The sequence below is a fragment of the Stegodyphus dumicola genome, chromosome 3 (genome assembly GCF_044657685.1).
Source record: "Stegodyphus dumicola isolate Sdum_Otavi_A_Nest chromosome 3, ASM4465768v1".
Lineage (NCBI taxonomy): Eukaryota > Metazoa > Arthropoda > Arachnida > Araneae > Eresidae > Stegodyphus > Stegodyphus dumicola.
Window position 1 is genome coordinate 184,527,132 of NC_140770.1, and position 22,758 is coordinate 184,549,889.

The 22,758-nt window shown below is 35.8% G+C and overlaps 1 protein-coding gene across 4 annotated transcripts in view; it reads left to right on the top strand.

Annotated features, from left to right (window-relative positions):
* Nucleotides 1-22,758, top strand: part of LOC118194674 (serine/threonine-protein kinase haspin homolog) — a 239,099-nt gene that overhangs the window by 112,373 nt on the left and 103,968 nt on the right. For all 4 annotated transcript variants that reach the window (XM_085813698.1, XM_085813696.1, XM_085813697.1 and 1 more), the window contains one exon: nucleotides 18,349-18,455. In XM_085813698.1, the coding sequence (XP_085669824.1) occupies nucleotides 18,349-18,455 (107 nt within the window). The remainder of the gene's footprint in view (nucleotides 1-18,348; nucleotides 18,456-22,758) is intronic.

Here is a 22,758-nt window from a genome sequence, read left to right on the forward strand (position 1 = left end):
AAGCTATCAACTGAATTTACCCATAGATATTTTCTTAAAATGGAAAGCTAAAATTCTTCAACGCATATCCACAGAAATCAGTCACCTCAAGTTTAAAAGTACACTGAATTGGTCGCATCTTACATCAGATATCAAAAAATTAAAACAGCTTTTTACTATTTCAAAAATAGATAAAGCAACTTTAGCATTATATGAAAACAATTCTACGCAGAAATTATTCATAAAGAACTTCTCAACGCAACTACTTATCAATTAGCCAACCTTACAGAAACATCTATAATAAACAGGATTAAAACTTTTAATAAGAAACTCAATATTACTTTCAATACAAACTACAACAGATTTACTAATCGTTATGCAATTCCCAAATTCCATAAAACACCATTAAAATTCAGATTTATAGCTAATGGAACTAATTACAAGAAAAATGTAGACTATTATTTTTCAATTCAACTTAAAAAAATCTGAAAATTTATTTTCAATGATTGTAACACTAATCATAACTATTGCTGGATCATCCATAATAACACTGTCATTATTACCATTCAAACAATTAACATCCAAAACATTAACTGCTATGACTTTGAAAACTTATATACCTCACTTCCTCTAGAAGAAATCTACACCAGTCTACTTGATCTTCCTAAACTCTTCCCTGATATGCTCAAAATTATGACTCTTAACAAATGGAAAACCTACCTAAAATGCACACTTTTTCATAACTACATCAAGTTTCAAAATCAACTTTTTAAACAGGTCAGAGGATTGCCAATGGGCTTACATTCCAGCTCCTCGATCTGCAATATCTTTTTATTTATCAAAGAATTTAACTTCCAAAAAAATCTACAACCACAAGAGTTAAATTACTACAAACACACCTACAGATATATTGATGACCTTATTACTATTAATAATTTTGGTAAAATTGAACAATCCGAGATTTATCCAAATTGTCTTACACTTAATAAAACTAATCATTCACAAAATATCATAGACTTTCTAGATCTTCAAATCATTAACTACAAAAAAATTTTACTTTTTGACAAAACAAGAAACTTCAATTTCAATACTAACAAATTAATAAATTGGAACTCCAACATATCCAAAAAAGTAATTACCAATACAATAATTAAACAAATACAACGAATTAAAATTATATGCACAGATACAATAGATTTACAACGCGAAATTTTGCTTCTTATTAAAATTCTCAAAAATAATCTAATACCCATTCAATTTATTAACCATTAAAAGAGCAGGCGTTAAATACTCACTCTAAATCATTTAACTGATAGGGTGTAGGGTTTATATTTATTTTAACTAATATTTATTTTAATTTTAAACTATCTTTCCTGTCAAGCCTTACTTTTCCCTGGAATTGCCAATGCCAGAGTATGTAAATTTTAGTAGAACGCGCAAGGTTTCAAATTGTCAGCGGAAGTAATCTGAGTTAAATAGAAGGGAAACGAGTTCGAAAGTGTGCTTTCTTGCTTCACGAGCGTGGAGGTGGCTAGTTAGAAATTGAAGAACCACGCGTTTCGGCCTGTGTGCTTGCCTCGGCAGATTGTTAATCTTTCAACGTAATATTCAGAAGTTTGCTGAATTATCAGCGGTATTTTAGAAAGCGGTGAGGTTAGTTACGTTTAGAGAGCCTCGTAGTTAGCCACTTATTATTATCTCTTTTCAGTTTCTTATTTTTATTTTACCGCCGGGTCGGTGTAGTTTGTGAGCGTCAAGAGCACGCATTTGTAATTTCTAAAGTTGAATAGAAAGGGATTTAAACCCTTCTCAAGACTTTGTCTACTTTCCAGTTCTCAGCAGTCACCACTATTGTTGCGTGCAAGTTGGAAGCGCGCAACATTACATTGGCGCCCGAACACTTGTCGAACTGAAATGGCCGAAAATTGGATGGAAGTTGCTGGACAATAACAAGAAATGGCAAGCCAATTGGAAGGATTTGGATACCTGTTCCAGACGATGAGAGCGTCCATCAAGCCAAACGTCAATTTCGACGGAAAAAATTCGGTGGCGATATTTCTAGAAGGCCTAGACAATCACTTCCAGCTCTACCCTGTGCCTGAAAGACAGAAAGTTGCCATCGCCACATCTGCACTAAGAGGACAGGCCGCGCTATGGTGGAAGAATATAGGCAAATTTTTATTAGGGGAATTCAGAGGCCAGACATATACATTTGAAAATTTCAAAAAATCGTTATTAAAGGCCTTCCCCATAGTGAAAAATCGAGCAAGGCTAGAAGCCGAACTATATAGTTTTTATCAACGGAATATAGAAGAGTTGACGGACTTTATTCTGCGAAAAATTAAGCTGACGGATATGCTGTATGGGAAGACACCCGACACGGAGATTATTGAAATAATCTTACCAAGATTGCTACCTGCTGTTCAAGATTACTTCGAAATTAGAAACCCAAGCACATTGCAGAAACTCTTCGAATTGGCGGTCAAGTTCCAAAATCGCAGAATAGAGGAAAAAGCTAGAGGGGCATCGTATTCTCAAAGTATCTGAAGGCAATCTTCAAATGAGAAGAGCTCTTATGGGGGGAAAGAGCTATCAAGCTAACTCATCGACGCTCGAAGGTCAAGGCCCAAAAAGGAAATTTGAAAACAACCGTCCGCGTACCCAGAAGGCAGAAGTTGAAAGGAAAGCTTTAAGCGAGTAGAGGGGCCTGTGAAAGCGAGGGTCCAGACACCCGGAAGTTTTGAAAAAACCCTCAAGAAGACACTTAAATACGGTCATCGTCTAAGGATCTTAAGTTTTACTAACATTTATTTTATTTTAAATCTTTACTGTCACTTCTTATTTTCTACTTCCGGCCAGAATTATAAGCGTTAATGTATTTATGCAAAGTTTGTCTGGCGAACGCCAAGTATTTAAGTTGTGGCTTTTTGCCAAGCGAGAGAGAGGAAGCAGTGAGTCGAAGCAGGCCGCTTACCTTAGAAGTTATACTCAGTTGCTGGTTGCCGTCCAGGCCAGAGGTTTTAATCCTCTTGATAATTTTTAAACGTATTGTAGTGTTCACAGTTCTCTGTACTACATACGGCTTCCTGTTAATATAAGGCCAATCTTCCACGTTTATTATTTTAAAGTTAAATTAGAGTTTAGTTCTATTTTTATATTCTTACGTTTAGACCACAAGTAGTGGATCTGTGTATTCCGAAGTACGGAAGTTATTGTAAATAGAGAAAAATAAAGGGTTTTGTATACCCTTCTTGTGTATCCTGTCTACTTCCCACGGTGATTGAACATAGCTTTAGTAAGCTCCCTGTTCCGAGTCAGGTCCTTGCATGTTTCCGAAGAAAGTAAGACGGAACATTGAACCTGATAGTGGCGCCCAACGAAGAAGAATAACCATGGCCGAGTTTCAAGAAGAACCTGTGCTGCCTGCAGAAGCGGCTCAGGATCCAGAAATGCCAGCTGCCGCCCTGGAAGGATTTGGTTACATCGTCCAGACCATGCGCGCTTCGATGAAACCAGAAGCAACATTTAATGGAAACTCACCGGTAACCAGTTTTTTGGAAAAATTGGATGACCCCTTCATGCTCTACGCCGTGCACGAATTTCAAAAAGTTACCTTAGCTACCAGCGCTTTGAGGGGCCAAGCGCTTAACTGGTTCAAATGTATAGGCAGAAGTCTCTTGGGTCAAGCGGGAAGTCCCACCTATACTTACGAAAATTTCAAGACTGCCTTAGTAAAAGCCTTTCCTGCCGTAAGAAATCGTTCAAAGTTAAAGCGGAACTCTTCAACATATACCAGCAGCGAATCGAAAATCTTTCCACCTTTATTTTAAGAAAAATTCACGTCTTTAAACTCTTGTATGGAAGCCGTCCGGATCCTGAGATAATCCAAGTGATTTTCCCCAAGTACAAGACTTTATTGAATTAAGAAATCCGACTACACTGGAAAAGTTATTTGAGCTAGCAAACCAGTTTGAAAGTAGAAGAACGGCGGACATTGAAAGAAGACGCCAATATCAACAGCGAAACCAATTTGGTGCGCCAAGACTACAGCAAACTCAAGCACATGGCTACGGAAGCAAAGCGAATCAGTGGGCAAGGAAACCCGAGCATTCAAAAACAGCCGGCGAACGTCGACAGTTCAATAGCAATCCAGGAAAAAAGTCTGAAGGCCAGTGGAAAAAGAAGGAAAGCACGGAAATGAAAAATAATTTAAACTAAAACGGATTTCTGCTGACGGGAGGGTGCGGAAATCCGAAGGCCAAGAAAACCCCTCTTCCTTCAAGTTAAATACAGTAATGGTGAAAAATTTGACTCTTCCGAAGATTGAAGTGTTGGTGAATAATATCCCAGCCACCGCACTCCTGGATACAGGCGCGCAGTGTTCCTGTGTGGCAGAAGAATTTTTTAGGAAGTATTTTCGGAAATACCGCATATATAATTCGGATAATACGACAGTGTTAGCGGCGCAAGGAGAAAAATGTAAGTGTATAGGTAAAGTACCGCTGTATGTCCGTATCAAGGACGAACAAGTAAAGGTGATGTTTTTTATAGTAAAGAATCTGCAAGCACATATAATCTTAGGAATAGATTTTCTTTCAGAGGCACAAGCAACGCTGGATTTTAATGAAGCATCCCTTAAGCTGACAATGAAACCAGTTCGTGCAGAAAAGGCTGAACCGCCGATGTTAAATCTTGACCACCTGCCTAATGACGAGCAAGGAAGAATCCGACAAGTGGTAAGTGAATTTACTTCGTTATTTAGTGATATTCCAGGATTTACTCAGGTTACTAACCATAGTATTGACACCGGAGATTCAATGCCAGTTCGCCACAAAGCATACCGGTATGATAAGAATAAGGAAAAAATTATAGAATGGCATATCACCGATATGCTACGTAAAAAGATCATAACGCCCATCTCAAGTAGTTATGCTAGCCCGGTGGTTTTATGTAAGAAAAATAATGACTATCCTTTGACACATCCAAAAAGGTGGAGATTCGCAATTGACTACCGTAAATTAAACTCCATAACTAAATATCCGGTATATCCGTTACCTATTATTGAATTCTACGGAACATAACATCCACCAAATATATGACGACTTTAGACTTAACGACTGGTTATTTTCAAATAGGGGTTAGGCCTGAGGACGTGACTAAGACTGCTTTTATAACCAAGTCTGGCACTTATGCATTTTTGCGTATGCCGTTTGGCCTTTCAGGGCCGCCGGCAACATTTCAGCGATGTATGGACATTGTGTTAAGACCTGTTCTTGGAAAGTCCACATTTATCTATTTAGACGATATCATTATTACTAGTGATAATCTCGACCAACATGTACAGGATTTAAGACAGGTGTTTTCTTTATTAAATGAGGCCGGTCTAAAAGTTAATGTCGAAAAGTGCAAATTTTCAGCCCCTGAATTAAAATATTTAGGTTACAAAATATCTCAGAAAGGAATAGAGACAGACGAATCAAAAATAATCGCTGTACAAAAGTATCCGACTCCAAACACGGCGAAGAAGCTCTCTTCTTTTCTAGGACTTTGTTCATATTATAGGTCCTTTATAAAAAATTTTGCAGCTATTGCTGAACCATTGTTAAAATTAAAAAGGAAAAAGGCAAGATTCTCGTGGACGGCCGAAGCCAATAGTGCTTTCGAAAAATTAAAACAAGCATTAACGCAAGCCCCTGTGTTGAAATTTCCTGAAAAGGATGAGAATTTAGAAATTTCAGCGGATGCTTCGGATTATGCGGTAGGAGCGGTAATTTCGCAAAATCAGCAGCCCGTGGCATTTTTTAGCCAAACTTTAAATCAAACACAAAGAAACTATTCCGCGACCGAGAGAGAGACACTTGCAGTTCTGTTAGCAGTGCAAAAGTTCCGAGTCTATTTTGGAAAGGCGCCAATAATAGTGTACTCTGATCATGCGGCGGTAACTAGATTGTACTCAGGGAAAAACTTATCCCCAAGGTTAATAAGATGGGCACTCAAGCTGCAAGAATATAATCTGGTAATCAAGCATACCCCCGGAAAGGAAAATATCGTAGCAGATGCCCTATCAAGAATTAAAATAGATGAACAAGGTAATACCGTAAAGGTGGCAATGCTCACAGCATGTACAATAAATTCCCGAAAACTGTAATAACCGAACTGGGTAAGGATCCTGAGTTTGGAAGCATTTATGAGTATTTAAAGGATCCTGAAAATTTTAGCCACCAAGATATTGTGGCGATAAGAAATAGGGCGGCCCATTACGAACTAATAGATGGTCTATTATTCTATACAAAAACTACGAATTCCAACAACGAATTTCGACCTGTTATCCCAGCTAGTCTTAGATTAAATATCCTGCAGGAGCTCCATGACAGCCCTTTAGCTTCTCATGCTGGTATTCGAAAAACTATCCAACGCGTACGCGAGGCAGTCTATTTTCCTGAACTGCAAAAGTTAACAAGGGCATATGTCCAGTCCTGCCCAACATGTCAAGCAGTTAATTATATTAATTTCCGCCCGGCCGCGTTTCTAAATAGTATTAAATCCGAATTTCCAAATGAAATAATTGGCATCGATTTGTTGGGCCCTTTCCCAAAAAGTCAGTTAAATAAAAGTCGCTATCTCCTTGTTATGGTTGATCATTTTAGTAAATGGACCGAAATTGTTCCCTTAAAACGAGCCTCCGCGAAATTAGTTACTGATTCTATTTTAAATAAATATATTTTAAAATACGGGGCGCCCCTAAAAGTTATATCGGATAATGGTCCTCAATTTGTAAGTAATGTATTTGAAGACATGTGCCAAAAACTGGGCATACGTCATTTAAAAATGGTCCCGTATCGGCCGCAATCAAATATAGCGGAACGGGTCAATAGAAATATAGTGAAAATTATCCGTAGTTATGTTAAAAATTTTCATAAAAGCTGAAATAACTATGTCAATGAATTTGCTTTCGCCCTTAGGACCGCAAAACATGATACAACGGGCAAAACTCCTGCTGAGTTAGTTATTTTTAGGCAGAAAGATTATAACGCCGTTAGATAAATTATTTTATGTGCAACAAAGAGCCCCAGAATTTAAAATGGGTGATTTAGAAAAACTAATTAAGGAAGCAAAGAAGAATACTGAAGTAGCACAGAGAAAACAAAAACTATATTATGACTTGAAACGACGGGGAGTAACTTATAAAGTAGGGGATGAAGTTTTAAAAATTAAGCATTCACTTTCTTCAGCACCAGAAGATAAAACTGCCAAATTTTTTCCACGATTTGAAGGACCATATGTCATAGAAAAAATAACTCACGCTGTAGTAGTGTTAAAAGCTAGAAATGGTGAAACCTGCTCCGCAAACATTGATCAAATCAAACCCTACTATGATCGTAATAAAATGAAAATTTTCAAAGATCTTTTGCAGGATCCGGCACGGCAGACACCGCAGGCACAAGCTCCAGAGGTGGAAAAACGACAAGTACAAGGGCAAGCCATTAAGAGGCAGGAGCAAGTGAAAAGAAAGTTTCCCCGCGGAAAAATTGAAGGTAGCAAGAGAAAGAAGCCGTTCCACCGTCCAGAAAAGAGAGCTCACGAACACCCCCAGAATGAAGAAGGGAGAAGGACGACGTATGCAAAGAGAGCCAGGAGAAATGACGGCAACTATAACCCGGCTCTAAAACGGAAGATCTACTCATCCGACAGGACTCTCCGCAGCAAATGTCGCCGAACTGCGGAAGGGCCATCAGCGGCGGAGGAAAAGTTACAAGGAAAATTTGAACGGCCAGCAACGAGGTCCAAGCAGGAACACGAAAGGAGTTTCCCGGTTCCGCCAAGACCAGCTGCCATCAAACGACCAAGACCACAGGCAGAAGCGAAACAGAAGGTATTCAAGGGTGACCGAACTGGAGAAAAAAGAAAGCATCTAGAGGAAGGCACTGAAGGGCGAGCCCGTACAAAAAGGAGGATAAATGAAACAACAATCTGCACTACCTTTCAGGACTGGGCCCAGAAAAGAATGTCCGAGTATCACAAAGATAAGTAAAATTTTATGTTACTTTGCAAACTTAAGTTAATCTTTCATTCTTACTGCAAGTGGCAGATTTCAAGAAGTTTTACCTCATGCGAGGTCTACCTTTATCGCCAAAAGGGCGAGAAATGAGTTGTTACCGATTTTGGTATTATGTTTTTCAATTACTCGCGCGTAAAACTAAAGTTGATGTATAATAGCGTTGTGTAAAGACTTAAATATTGTAAAAAGTTATTGTATAAATATTATTTAAAACATTCTGGCAAGAAAGAAGTTTTAGTCTGAAAGACTTTTTGAAATGTATTATTTCAATGTAGAAAGAATTGGCACTTGCTTTGAAAAGAATAGAAGTTAACAATGTACTACTAATGTATGTTTTCAAATGTATAAATTAACGGCATGTTAATATGTTCTTATATAAAATGTGAACTGTTATTTTAAATGTTAAGAAATACCGTGATATGGTAAAAGTGAAAGTAATGTTAATTTTTTTTTATTCGTGTGACTGTAAAAAGACTAAATCATGGTGAATATGTGTTAAAGGTTGAATGATGTAGTTAGGCTCTCTGACGCTACACTTCAGAGTTAGACACTTTCAGAATAGTACCTCAGGGTTTAGAGTTGAAATTAGGGTGTGTTACGAGGTCTTGGTATGTTGAATTTTAACACGTTAGTGTTTTGATTGTAGGAGGAAGTGTTGAACACATAGACATAAACACATTCGTGTTTGGTGTTCTTTTACAACACAGGTCAGAGAGCACGGGGAGACATAACTAAAATAGTTATGAATGAAATAAGAATGTTAAGAGAAATATAATTATACGTTACTTGCCATTTCATTGTGTAACATTTCATTAAACTAGTTTTCCTTCCAGATCTCTGGAAGGAACCAGATTTGAATAAAAGCTCCTGTTTAGATGCAGTACAGATGAAAAAAATTGTGTGTCCTGGGAGCTGCTATTGTAAAAACAAATTTCTTTCTTTTAAATTTCTAGTTTCTAGCGAAAAATGTTTGTAAAAGATTGGCCTCGCGTTAGATTCTAGAGCTAAAAGTTTTCAACAAGGTCGTTTTAGACCTCAGTTTCAAACTAATTAACTCTGGCGGGAAGTATGTAAGGATCTTAAGTTTTACTAACGTTTATTTTATTTTAAATCTTTACTATCACTTCTTATTTTCTACTTCCGGCCAGAATTATAAGCGTTAATGTATTTATGCAAAGTTTCTCTGGCGAACACCAAGTACTTAAGTTGTGGCTTTTTGCCAAGCGAAAGAGAGGAAGCAGTTAGTCGAAGCAGGCCGCTTACCTTAGAAGTTTTACTCAGTTGCTGGTTGCCTTCCAGGCCAGAGGTTTAATCCTCTTGATAATTTTTAAACGTATCGTAGTGTTCACAGTTCTCTGTACTACATACGGCTTCCTGTTAATATAAGGCCAATCTTCCACGTTTATTATTTTAAAGTTAAGTTAGAGTTTAGTTCTATTTTTATATTCTTACGTTTAGACCACAAGTAGTGGATCTGTGTATTCCGAAGTACGGAAGTTATTGTAAATAGAGAAAAATAAAGGGTTTTGTATACCCTTCTTGTGTATCCTGTCTACTACCCACAGTGATTGAACATAGCTTTAGTAAGCTCTCTGTTCCGAGTCAGGTCTTTGCATGTTTCCGAAGAAAGTAAGACGGAACATTGAACCTGATAATCGTAAACAACTCACAGTTACCAATTATACAAGTCCTGGTTGGCGATGTACCAGTAGAAGCCCTCATCGATACAGGAGCAAAAGGTAATTTTATGAGTGATATTTTTTTTAAGAAAAATTTTAATAGGTTTCGATTATTTAAAAATAAAAACACAGAAATCATAGCAGCGCAAGGACAAACTTGTCAATGTATCGGAAAACTGTCTTTAAAGATACAAGTTCAAGACGAAAGCCTCAAATTATTAATTTTTGTAGTAAAAAATTTGCAAAGTCCACTTATTTTAGGTATGGAGTTTTTAAAAGCCGCGAAGGCCAAACTGAATTTTCAGGACAGTTCTATTGCGCTGGAGATGGACCGGAGGGTGGTGGAACCAGTAGAACAACCGCAAGTTGACCTTGGCCATTTGAATGACCATGAAAGTCAAGCCATCCAGCAAGTGGTGAGTACTTTTTCAAACTTGTTTTCAGAACGGCCTGGTAGCTGTCAAATAGTTACGCATGAGATACAGTTAACTGCCGACAAACCCTGTAGGACTAAACCTTATCGCTATGATAAACAGAAAGAGCTAATCATAGAAGAACATATTCAGGAAATGTTAAAGAACAAAATAATAACGCCCATAAATAGTGAGTACGCGAGTCCAGTCGTACTATGTAGGAAAAGAACGAGTTTCCTCCTTGGGATAAAAGGGCTTGGAGGTTTGCTATCGATTACAGAAAACTGAATATTATTACTAAATTCCCAGTTTACCCTTTGCCGGTTATAGAGGAAATTATTAGAAAGATTAAATCTACAAGATACATGACTACTTTGGACTTAACGTCTGGCTACTATCAAATAGCTATGAGACCCGAAGACATACATAAAACCGCGTTTTTAACAAAATCAGGCACTCATGCATTTTTACGCACGCCGTTTGGGTTGTGTGGGGCCCCATCAACATTCCAGAGAGCTGTGGACATTGTTCTAAAGCCTGTCCTAGGAAAATCGACTTTAATCTATCTAGATAATATAATTATAACGTGTAGTACGTTGGAACAACATATTAAAGATCTAGAAGAAGTTTTTAAATTATTAAAAGAGGCCGGTCTTACAATTAACGCCTCAAAATGCAAGTTCGCAACTAAAGAACTTAAATATCTGGGTTATAAAATTTCGCAAAAGGGTATAGAAACTCAAGATTCAAAAATAAAAGCAATCAAGAATTTCCCACCTCCCAACACCGCCAAGAAACTTTCATCTTTCCTTGGGCTATGTTCTTATTATCGGTCATTCATAAAAGATTTTGCTAATATCGTTGAACACTTGTTAGTAACTAAAAGAAAGAAAAGTAAATTCACGTGGACAGCAGAAGCAAATACCGCATTCGAAAGGTTAAAAGAAGCGCTTATCAATGCCCCTGTTTTGAAATTCCCGGAGGGGAACGAAAACCTGGAAATTACAGCAGATGCGTCGGACTATGCTGTGGGTGCGGTTCTTATGCAAAATGGCCATCCTTTGACATTTTTTAGTAAAACGTTGAATCATACGCAAAGGAAGTATACAGCTACAGAGGGAGAAACACTAGCCGTATTAATGGCTGTACACAAATTTCGAGTTTATTTCGGCAAAGCGCCAGTAACAGTCTTTTCGGATCATGCGGCTGTTGGTAGACTTTACTCGGGGAAAAACCTAACGCCCAGGTTAATAAGATGGGCTTTAAAACTCCAAGAATATATTCTCATAATCAAATATAAACCGGGTAAGGAAAACAATGTAGCTGACGCACTTTCTCGTATAAAACTGGACGATGAAGGCAATGAACTTAAATGCGCTGTGTTGACTTCCAAAATTTTAGATTCTAGAGATACAATTATTGCTGAATTGAAAGCTGATCCTGAATTTGGAAGTATCTATGCATATTTGAAAGACCCCGAAAGCTTTGAGCACACAGATATCGATGCGATAAGAAATAGAGCAGGAAACTATGAAATAATAGATAATTTATTATTTTATACGAAAACAACAAACGAAAATCTCGAGTACAAACCAGTCATCCCAGCCTCGCTTCGATTAAGCATTTTGAAGGAATTACACGACGCGAAAACAGTGGGTCATTTAAGGATCAGAAAGACTTTAAAAAGGGTACACGAGGCGGTACATTTCCCGCAATTATACAAAATAGTAACTGCGTATGTCAGGTCCTGCAATCAATGTCAGTTAATAAATGATATTAATTACAGCCCGGCCGGGTACTTAAATAGCATTCGCGCTACATTTCCGAATGAAATTTTAGGCATAGATCTTCTTGGTCCTTTCCCCCAGAGTGAGTTAAATAAAAATCGTTTTCTTTTAGTAGTTGTAGATCATTTTTCAAAATGGACAGAAATTGTTCCACTTAAAAGCGCGTCAGCCAAAACAGTCGCAGATGCATCCTTACACAGATACATTTTAAAATACGGTGCACCGATAAAAGTCATTAGCGATAACGGTAAACAATTTGTTAGCCAAATATTTGAAAACATATGCACTGGACTTGGCATACGCCATATCAAAATGGTTCCGTATAGACCACAGGCAAACATAGCAGAAAGAGTTAATAAAAACATTGTAAAAATAATTCGAAGTTATGTTAGCACACATCACAAGCACTGGGATGGCTACATAAAAGAAACATAATGAAAGCTTATGCTTTAAGAACGGCAAATCACGATACTACGGGCAAAACTCCAGCAGAATTATTTTTAGGACGGAAGTTAATTACGCCATTAGATAAATTATTCTTTGCGCAACAAAGAGAGCAAGAATTTAAACAAAAAGATGTGCAAAAACTCGTTGACCAGGCGGTTAAAAGCTCGGATACGGCAAGAAATAGACAAAAATTATACTATGATAGAAAACGCCGTGAAGCAGATTTTAAAGTTGGGGATAAAGTGTTGAAGCGGAAATTTTCTTTATCAAGTGCCCCAGACAATTTTACTGCAAAGTTAGCTCCAAAATTTTAAGGCCTCTATGTAATTCAGGAAATCAAGGGAGTCGTATTGTACCTTAAGAACGAGAGAGGGGAAATCTGTAAAGCAAGTCCCGATCAGATGAAAAAATATTATAATCCAAATGATTTTGAAATCCTTAAAAGTTTCTTGCAGGACTCAAGCGTAAAAGAAGTGGAAGGTCAAGAAGTAACGTCACCCGCTCCCTCACCCAAGAAGCACTCACCCAAGAAGCAGAGAACTGAAGAGAAACCTAGCCCTTCTACAAGTCATGCGACGGTACCGAAAAGAAGAAATGAAAACGTTCAGACTCCAGCATTTAAGAAATACAAGAAAGCAACGCCGCCGCGTAAAGAATCTTTGGTAAAGAGAGAAAATACCAGTTACAATGTATTGCAGTAGAAATTCTGCATCGAGGAAAACACTTCCAGGGCCAGATAGTCAGGAGCAAACAAGGCCGCCGTTTCCGAGAACGAAAAGACAGCAGGAGGAACGAAAAGACCACCACCAACAGAAGAAATTCAAGCACGATTCCAGACCGAAGGACGCCAAAACAAGCCGTCCAGGGGCAAAACGGAAAAGACAGCAACCCGACGACTACTACTCCAAGAGGCCAGCATACAGAGGGCGAAAAAGAAAAATCAACATGGACGAAACTCGAAGGACACAAAGGAGACGACTGACTTCGATGAATTCCATATCGTGGGAGCAGTTCTGCCAGAAGAGGATGTCGGAGTTCCAATCATCGAAAACTCAAAGATAAGTTAAAATCTTCTATAAAATTTTTCCTTTGTTCCGAAATGTTATGCGTAAATACCAAGTTCTATGTTTTGACGGAAGTCAATTTGTCTCGGTTGAGACTTAGTTTTGTTTTACTTTATTTAGCTAAGGCAAAAGTATTATTTTCTTTAAGTATAAAATCTAAGAACAAGCAGTTTCTGTTGGTCGAAAGACTAATTCTGTTATGTTAAAGCCAAAATTTGGCCGAAGATAAAAATAACTTCGTATTCTTGTATTAATAAGAAATTTAGTTTCAGTGCCGCCAGCTTGGCGAAGAATGCGTGAAGTAAAAATTTATTTTTCTCTTATTCATTTGATGGTAAATTGTAAAAATCATATGTATTAGAATTTTGTAAATATACGTAAATACTTGAAAGTTATGTAAAGGTAGAATTTAGTCTAGAAGCATAAAATTTTAGATGCTAAAAGTAAATGCTCAAAAGAAATTAATTCAAATTTAAGTATTAAACTGTAGATAAAATCATGCTTTAGAGCGAAAGCCTGCATGTCTAAAGATGAATGAGGAGGAATTTAGAATGAATGTGTTTTGTAGGGTTCTCCACCTACACTTGAATTTTAAGAATGTTAAAATAGCTCATCGAGTTTTAGAATGTCGAGTAAGGTGTGTCTATTTGGTCGCTGAATTCTAACAAATCACTGTGGTTAGGGAAAGTGTTGCAATACTAAAACACGAATATTCCCGTTTGACACCACACATGGTGGAGAGCCAGGGTAAAGTTAAATTCATGTTTGAATACTTGAATGAATGTGAATTAAGCAGTAACTAAGGAAAATGAATCGTTCAAAAACAAAAACTTATTCAGTGGCAAGAAAGTGTAAATTATAATGTATTTAGAAAGATACTGATACTTATTTCTGCCAGATGCTGGAAGGAAGAGAACAGATTGATTGCTGAAGTCCAAGAAAGGTTGCTGTAAGAAGAGAGGGTAAAATAATTATCTACAGAAATTTATTCTAACTTTTGTGAGAAAAGAGTTTTTTTTTTTTTTTTTTTTTTTTTTATGTAAACGAGGCTCTTAAAATTTAGTTCAGAATTGTGGAAACTTTTCAACAGGTCGTTTCTAGGACCTGCTTCCAAGTTTACCCAATTCTGGCAGCGGCAAATGTAGGGTTTATATTTATTTTAACTAATATTTATTTTAATTTTAAACTATCTTTCCTGTCAAGCCTTACTTTTCCCTGGAATTGCCAATGCCAGAGTATGTAAATTTTAGTAGAACGCGCAAGGTTTCAAATTGTCAGCGGAAGTAATCTGAGTTAAATAGAAGGGAAACGAGTTCGAAAGTGTGCTTTCTTGCTTCACGAGCGTGGAGGTGGCTAGTTAGAAATTGAAGAACCACGCGTTTCGGCCTGTGTGCTTGCCTCGGCAGATTGTTAATCTTTCAACGTAATATTCAGAAGTTTGCTGAATTATCAGCGGTATTTTAGAAAGCGGTGAGGTTAGTTACGTTTAGAGAGCCTCGTAGTTAGCCACTTATTATTATCTCTTTTCAGTTTCTTATTTTTATTTTACCGCCGAGTCGGCGTAGTTTGTGAGCGTCAAGAGCACGCATTTGTAATTTCTAAAGTTGAATAAAAAGGGATTTAAACCCTTCTCAAGACTTTGTCTACTTTCCAGTTCTCAGCAGTCACCACTATTGTTGCGTGCAAGTTGGAAGCGCCCAACATTACAAGGGATATGATAATTTGTTCCTAAACCTGAGAAGGCGGTATAAGTTAAGTTATAAGGACTATCAGTTGAAAGATTTGTATATAGTGTAATTATTCAGTTGTATATATTGGAGAAAGCTAATTGTCTTCAGAACTTATGGTGTTACTATACTGTTACTAAAAAAATGGGCCTATTTCATGACTTTAGTCTGTCTAATAACTCTTGGACAGTGAAAATTCCTTTTTTCCTTTCTTAAATTCTTAATCATTGCGACACGACAATTAGCCAGGAATTAATTAATTTCCATTCACTAGTATTTTCAAAAAATCTTAACAGACAGTTTCACTCAAATAAGAACTCCACATAATACATCCCTCAAGAATTCCGAGTCCCACCCACTACCATAAATTACTTCACCCAAGTCTTACCGACTGATATTATTCAAAGCCCCCACTGCTGCTAAGAATTTTCGGACACCCTACACTTATGAGTCAGACACGAAGAGAACACTTTGCAAACTCCCCACTAGAAAGAATGTAGTTACTTAATACCTTTTCTGGCCTTTATATCTTCATGTACATTCACTGTTCTTATTATATTTTTTATATTATTTTTATATTATTTTTAATTTGTTTTTACAAAGTTTGCATTATTTATCTTACCGTATATACCCGCGTATAAGTCGAGATATTTTGGGCAAAAAAAAAGACTTCAAAGTGGGGGTTCGACTTATACGCGGGGCCATAAAAAATTAAAAGAATCGGAAGTTCAAAAATTTCTTTGTATAATGCAGTTGTTTTCTTCCCGCACTCGAATTGGACGACTCATCAAATAAGTCACTTACTTGAAGTAATTTCATGACTTAAATTATGTTACGAACTACAGTGGTGGCCAAAATTGTGGACACTTTTGGAAATTTTTAAGTTTTTGCCCCTGAAAAATGCGAATGCCTGCGAAATACCCTCTGAATGATTATAAAATCATTTAAAAAATGTTGTATTAGCAACGAACTAGACGGCACGGAAGATAATGCTGTTTTTGAAAGTGAAAATGACGACGAAGGCTGTAGTAGTGATTGTAACAATACAGAGTTCGAGACTGAAAATATGTATGATGACGAGCCAATGACGACAAAAGAGTTCTATGAAATGTTTGGCGAATCTGACCATGAATCACACGTTGAAGGATTTTGATTTTGTTTATTTACCAAGGTATTTTTTATTGTATATTTACTTTTTCCTCAGATGAATAAATGTAGTACTTAAAAAATTAATAAATGTAGTACTTAAAAAATTTTTTTCGAAGTTTCTCGATCGATTTTGAAAGTGGGGGGTCGACTTATACGCGGTATCGACTTATACGCGAGTATATACGGTATATTGTAATCTTCTATGTTTATTTCAACTTTACTTTGAATTCTATTTAATAATGACAATTTCCAATGTTTAATTTTTACAAATAATATAGAACTCAAATGCATAAACATGAGGGTGTCGGGGACGGTTACTCGAGTTTTTTCGGATTTCTCTACAGAAATTGCTTTTTACTCCAAATTGAATTGGCTAAAATGCTTCATAAGAATAAGTTCTTTGAGTATGAGTATTGGTTCGTAATCCCTTCTATTCGCGGAAATATTTGGCCTGACTAGAATTGCCGATTTGGCTTTACCTTATAACTCGAGTAAAGACGAAACACCTTCGTATTTACGTATTTTTGTTAATTATTGTTCATTGAACGGGAGTTGGTTTGTTCCCCTTGAAAAGTCAACTAATTTCCGATCAATGACAATGATTACATGTTTTTAATTTAATTTTTCCTTTTACAATTGAAATTTTGTTCTTCATGATGATTTAATTCCAGTCCCCGTTAAAACATTATTAACATTTTACTTTCAAGTTACTTCAAAACATCTTTCAAAATATAACTTACCAGTATGGATTCACTCTTTCAAAATAATTCTACTTTAATTAAACTTAGGAGATAATATAATCAATTAATCAATATTGTTTAGGAAATTATAATAAAAAAATCTCCATATACCGTCTCCAACGAACACAAATTCAATTTAAAAACCTTGAATGAAAAAAAATTTAGTCAGAATTTTAATTAATATTTTAAATTAGTATTTTAATATCTACTTGCTTAAAAAATCTGCTAAGAAAAGTCTTTAACCGCAAAAATAAACATTTTAAGTATTGAAAAAGTAGCTATTGTCATTGACTTTAGATTAGTCGACTTATCAAGGGGATAAACCAATCTACCATCAATTAATAACAACTAAATTAGGAGAAAGTGTTTCATCTTACTTCTAAGTAAGCATCATATTATTTGCTAGATCCAAATCATAAATCACAATTAAGTCTGATTCCAAATAATGACATTAGTCAATTTAAGCCAAAAGAATCCTGTTAAACAAAATAAATAGCAAATAATCTTTGAATTAAAGTTTCTCACTAAGAACACAATTAAACCGAACGGGATGCTTACCTTAGAAGATATATCCCTTACACTCTCAATTTCAATCTCAAAAACAAAAATATATTTTAGAACATACTAAAAAAGTAACTCAAAATCCTAAGAAGTTAAAAATGATACAATCCTTAAATTTAAAGTAAAAATAAGTATTAATTTAGAAATTTAAAGATCAAACTAGTAAGTTAAAATTAACTTCGTTCGGAAGAATTCGGAGACAACAAAACTTTAGAATTGCTAATCAAATTAAGCTATTATTTTTATTTCCAAATTGCAATGTTTAAAGGTAATTTATGACAACCAGGATTAGCTTCATAAATGTATACATCTATAATTATTCCTATCACTGTTTGACATAAATTGCCAAAAAATTAATGATTGGTGTCATCGAAATGTAATAAGCGCATTTTAACGAGTATCGACTGCGCTTAACATTGTAGAATACGGCTAGTTTGTACTATGTAGTAAAAACTAATAACTTAAGTGAATATTATGATATTCTTTTTGAAGCGTGAAAAATAACACTGTATCTTATTTCACGGTTAACGAATCTTTCTGCTTAGCCCTGAAGTTTGTTTAATGTTTGTTAGAAGTAATTAACTTTATCGTTTAATCTTGACGTTTGTATTCTAATATTCACTGAATGATGGGGTTCATTGCGGGGGGGATTATTTCGTGTTATAAAATATAAATTACATTGCAAAATGAGATATGATATTTCTTTTAATTATTGCACGACAAATTTTTATCACTTTTTACAGTATATGTCTCGTCAAAGATGAATTTCCAAAACCAATGATGAGGCCTTGGTGGGATTTTAAAAACAGTCCTGAAAGATTGACAGATCCTGCTGAACACCCTCAACCGGGTAAGATTTTTGAATAGTTTAGCGGCATCCACATATGTTCAGTCAACAGCTTATAAAAACACCGTTTGTAAACAACAGTAACATCAGGAAAAAAATCGAATATCAAGTAATAATTGAATAATGTGCTAAAATAGTTATAAAGGTCACAGTACAGGTATAGTTTCATCATCATAGATGTCAACCAACTTTAGCATAGAGAATTATTCTGTCTTGATAAATATTTTAAAAAGATAATAATCATATAACTGACCTTCGTGATAATTACCGTATTTTCCTAGCGTATGTTTTTCTCTAACATTTTAGTGCCAGGTTCTAAAAATGTTAAAGATATTCGCTTAATTTTGTCCTTCCTCTGTGCCTTCAGAGAAAGAATTTCCCTAAATTTTAAAATGGATTCATCCATGTAGTGTTTCTTTTCGCCTTACTAACAAAGACAAACTCTCTCAGACTATCTGCGAAAGTCATGTCGAACCTTTCGCTTCTAACTGTTGAACTTCATGTCAGCTTAATACAAGAACTGACTCATCACAGCGAAGCAAACTGACCTTAAGATTTCGTAGAGTCAGCATGAAGAATTGGCATTAAGATTTCGTTAAATCAACTGCACATTCACGTGCTCTAATTATTTATAAATGATTTGAGGCCTAAGAAGTTGAAGAGACAACAGTACGAAAGAGTGCGATTCAAGTTACAAGAAAGTAGAAAGGAAGGTAGTTATTAGAGATTTTAATGCAAATATTATTACGTATTCTTATTGGAATACGTAATAATATTTGCATATTTTGGATGTTTCTTTTAAAGAAATAATTTGGGGATAATTACTAGTAGTTTATCCATTACTGCTTTCCATTTGTTATGTTCTTACGGTAACAGAGTCCTTTAGAAATTAAATTATTTCCATATTTTCCCCCTCCCTATAAAATTAATAATTTAAAAATTAAGTAGTTAATTATTATCAAATTAATTAATAATTAGTTAATCAATATTTATCAATGATTATTTAATTACTACTAATTATTTAAATAATTAATTAATTATTATTTATTTAAATAATTAAAGGTTAAGAAGGTTAAGGTAATTAAATAAAATGTAAAGGGATAAACTAAAATTTAATGAGATATTTTAATATAATTTTATTGCAAAAAATAAAATTTCCCAAGATCAAATTTCTACTGAAATTGTTGTTTAATTACATAAAAGAAGTGCCGGAGCCTTCTTATTTAGGGCTTAGCCTAGAATTATTGATTTATCCCAAAAACTAAGAAGTTTTTTGGAGCCGGGCTCCGGCGCAATTTAAGCTCTGGCTTTGAATTTATAAATTAGTAACTTCTGATTATCTAGCGAATTGAATAAGCGAACACGTGAAACTAGTTCCAGTATGAATTGCATAGGAATGAGAATAGAAGAATTAAAAAAGTAGAGAAAAAAAAATAAATTTGGTGATAAGATTAAACGAAATCAAATAGTAAAGCTTGATGCATAGTTGCCAAACCAGTAAAGGCTGCTATCACACGTCGGTTTGTTTCAGAACAACAACTGTTTGGAACAATTTTTCTGCTCTGTGTCGCAACAGCCAATCCCCATAGACCGCTTTGGGGTTAGCACAGGGAAAACTGGTTCCCCATCACAAACAAGCTGATAGCTGATTGCTTGGAAACGAACAACTTGCATTTTTGGGGGGGGGGGAATGAAGGAAAAATGAAGGTCTTTCTTTCAATAGTAAACCAGGTAGAAAAATTGTCCGAAACAGTTGTTCGTGTGAAACAAACACCGTGCGATATGGATTATTAATGCTTCCAGGACGTCAATTTGTTCCACTTTTCTTTTCTGGAAAGAAAATTTGTCCGGTGCAATAAGAAATGAGATCTTGATTATCTTGTGCATCGCTAGTGGTATGGCTCCTGGCAGGGTTCCTTTCACAAAGACCGGGGAACAAAAGACCACTGCAGGGCTCCGTCTGAAAACCCCCAACCGTGCAGTGCTGTGGTACTTTTTAGAACATTCCTGTGGTGACAGTTTTATTGTCATCTTAGAGCCAAAGAAAGAATCTTAGAGAAATCTTAGAGATTCTTTGCTTAGAGCTAACACAGTGCTTAAATTGCGCCGGAGCCCACCCAAAAAATATGTATTGTTAAGAAGAAAAGCTTCGCAGCAGCAGGGGTGGCTCCCTCTGAACGAAAAGGGACACAACTGCGCATGCGTGAAATATCTGTCGCCGAAAAGCGCCAAAGCTCGAAGCTGATGTCGAAGTTGGAACAGGTTCGACGGTCATGTCTATCAAGAGTTTAAAGTTGTGTGACTCCATTTTTTTCCTACATATTGGCAGATATAAAATCAGATATCAAACTACGATATGGATAATACAAGTTCAACTAGTAAAGCAAAAAAGCACGAAAATTCGATCGCGAAAAGTCAAAGAACGATTCATCTTAACCCGTGTTCCTCAATTTCCTGTACACGTGGCGGAGGTGGAAAATTTCGGCCAGGTACATCACAAAGGTGGAAATTCTTGCCAACATTTTCCGTCACCAAATCTCTTGGCGAATCGTTCCTCTTCTTTCTAGCGGCGTAGAAAACAAACTGGTTTACATTACGTCTATGGAGCCTTTCCTTCTTTACATAGACTTTCTTTGGCCCACCGGAGCCCGGCTCCGATGCTTCTCAAATTTTAAGATAAATTACAATTTTAGCCGGAGCGTACCGGAGCCCTAAATAAGACGAGCACCGGTATTTCTTTTTTTAAAACTAAACCACAATTTAAACGGAACAAAATTTAGAATTCATAACATTTTAGTTTAACAATAAGCAGACCTTGCAATACTCTAGAAATACGAATTCATGAAACGTTAAGTAAAGTCCCCTCACTCATATGCGGATGAATTGGGCCGGAACCCACTGGATGTCGGCTCCGATGCTTCTTAGTTTTGTAATAAATCATAATTCTTGCCGGAACGCACCGGAACCCTGAATAAGAAGGCTGCGGCACTTCTTTTATGTAGTTGAATAACAATTTCAGTAGAAATTTTATCTCGAAAATTTTATTTTAACAATAAAATTATATTAAATCGCGTATTAAATTTCAATTTATTTATCTATTTACATTTTATTTAATTTTAATTAGTTAATTACTTCAATATTTAATTATTTCAATAAAGAATAATTAATTATCTAATAATGATCAATTAAATTATAATGAATTAATTATATAACAATTATTGATTAAATAAGAATTTATAAGCATTAATTAAATAGCTATTAATTAATTTGATAATAATTAACTATTTAATTTTAAAATTATTAATGATTTTAATAGTCATTTTATTTATTTATTTACTCTTGTTTCTTTCTTCTGACGGTCTTCCATAGGGCTCCGGCACTTCTAATCTTAGAAATTAAGCCCTGAGCTAACAGGAATTTGAAAGGGTCTTGTTTTCCTAAAAAGTTGTAGTGAGTTAATCGAATATGATGGTTAACATACAGGGGACATTTTCTTTCGTTTTCGTTAGTTGCAGTTCTTGGGCATGCAGGCATTGATTTTTAAATATGCTATTTAAATATGGTAATGTTCTACACTGCCCAAGAATATCTTTCAGATATCCCAAAGTGAATATAAAATATTGCAGGAAAACTCCATAATATTCCAATCATGTACTAAAATTTATATGGAATGTATTAATGTCCACCTGTTTTGCATTATGCTGGGAATATTTTCATATATATTCAAAGAATGTGCATTAAATATTATTCTAAGAATGTAATGTAGGAAACTAGGCTTCAAACCATCAGAACACAGTCTTTTCCATGGCTCGGTTCGCTTTTTATGATCTTAAATGCTTCAGGTATATCGTTTAAGAAGATTAAAAAAATATTACAAATTTGAATATGCTTGGGACATTTTCTAAAGGTAGCTCTTGAAAACTGTCAGATTTTCCTGGCGATATGCATACAGTATTCCAAATTGCTAGCAAACATTCCGAAAATGTCCTGGGGTGATATGAAAAGAAATGCTTTGCGAGATATAGCAAAAGCTACTGTCTGTCTACGAGAACAATAGCTCCCGCCACAGTGTCTTGCGGGTGACGGTCGTTATAGCAACAAGGCTAGTATATTTCAAATAGGGGAGAAACAAGGGTTGCTTTATTGTTATTTTGTTTTTGGCGACTGTTGGCTGACGGGAAAAGAGTTTATCATTCGTCTTCAAGACACCCCTACGGAAAATGGGTCAAGGCTTGTTTACGGCAACAGACAGCTTCAGACTACCTGGCGAGAGCTTTTCTTATGATAGACAAACTGTACTTCGTGC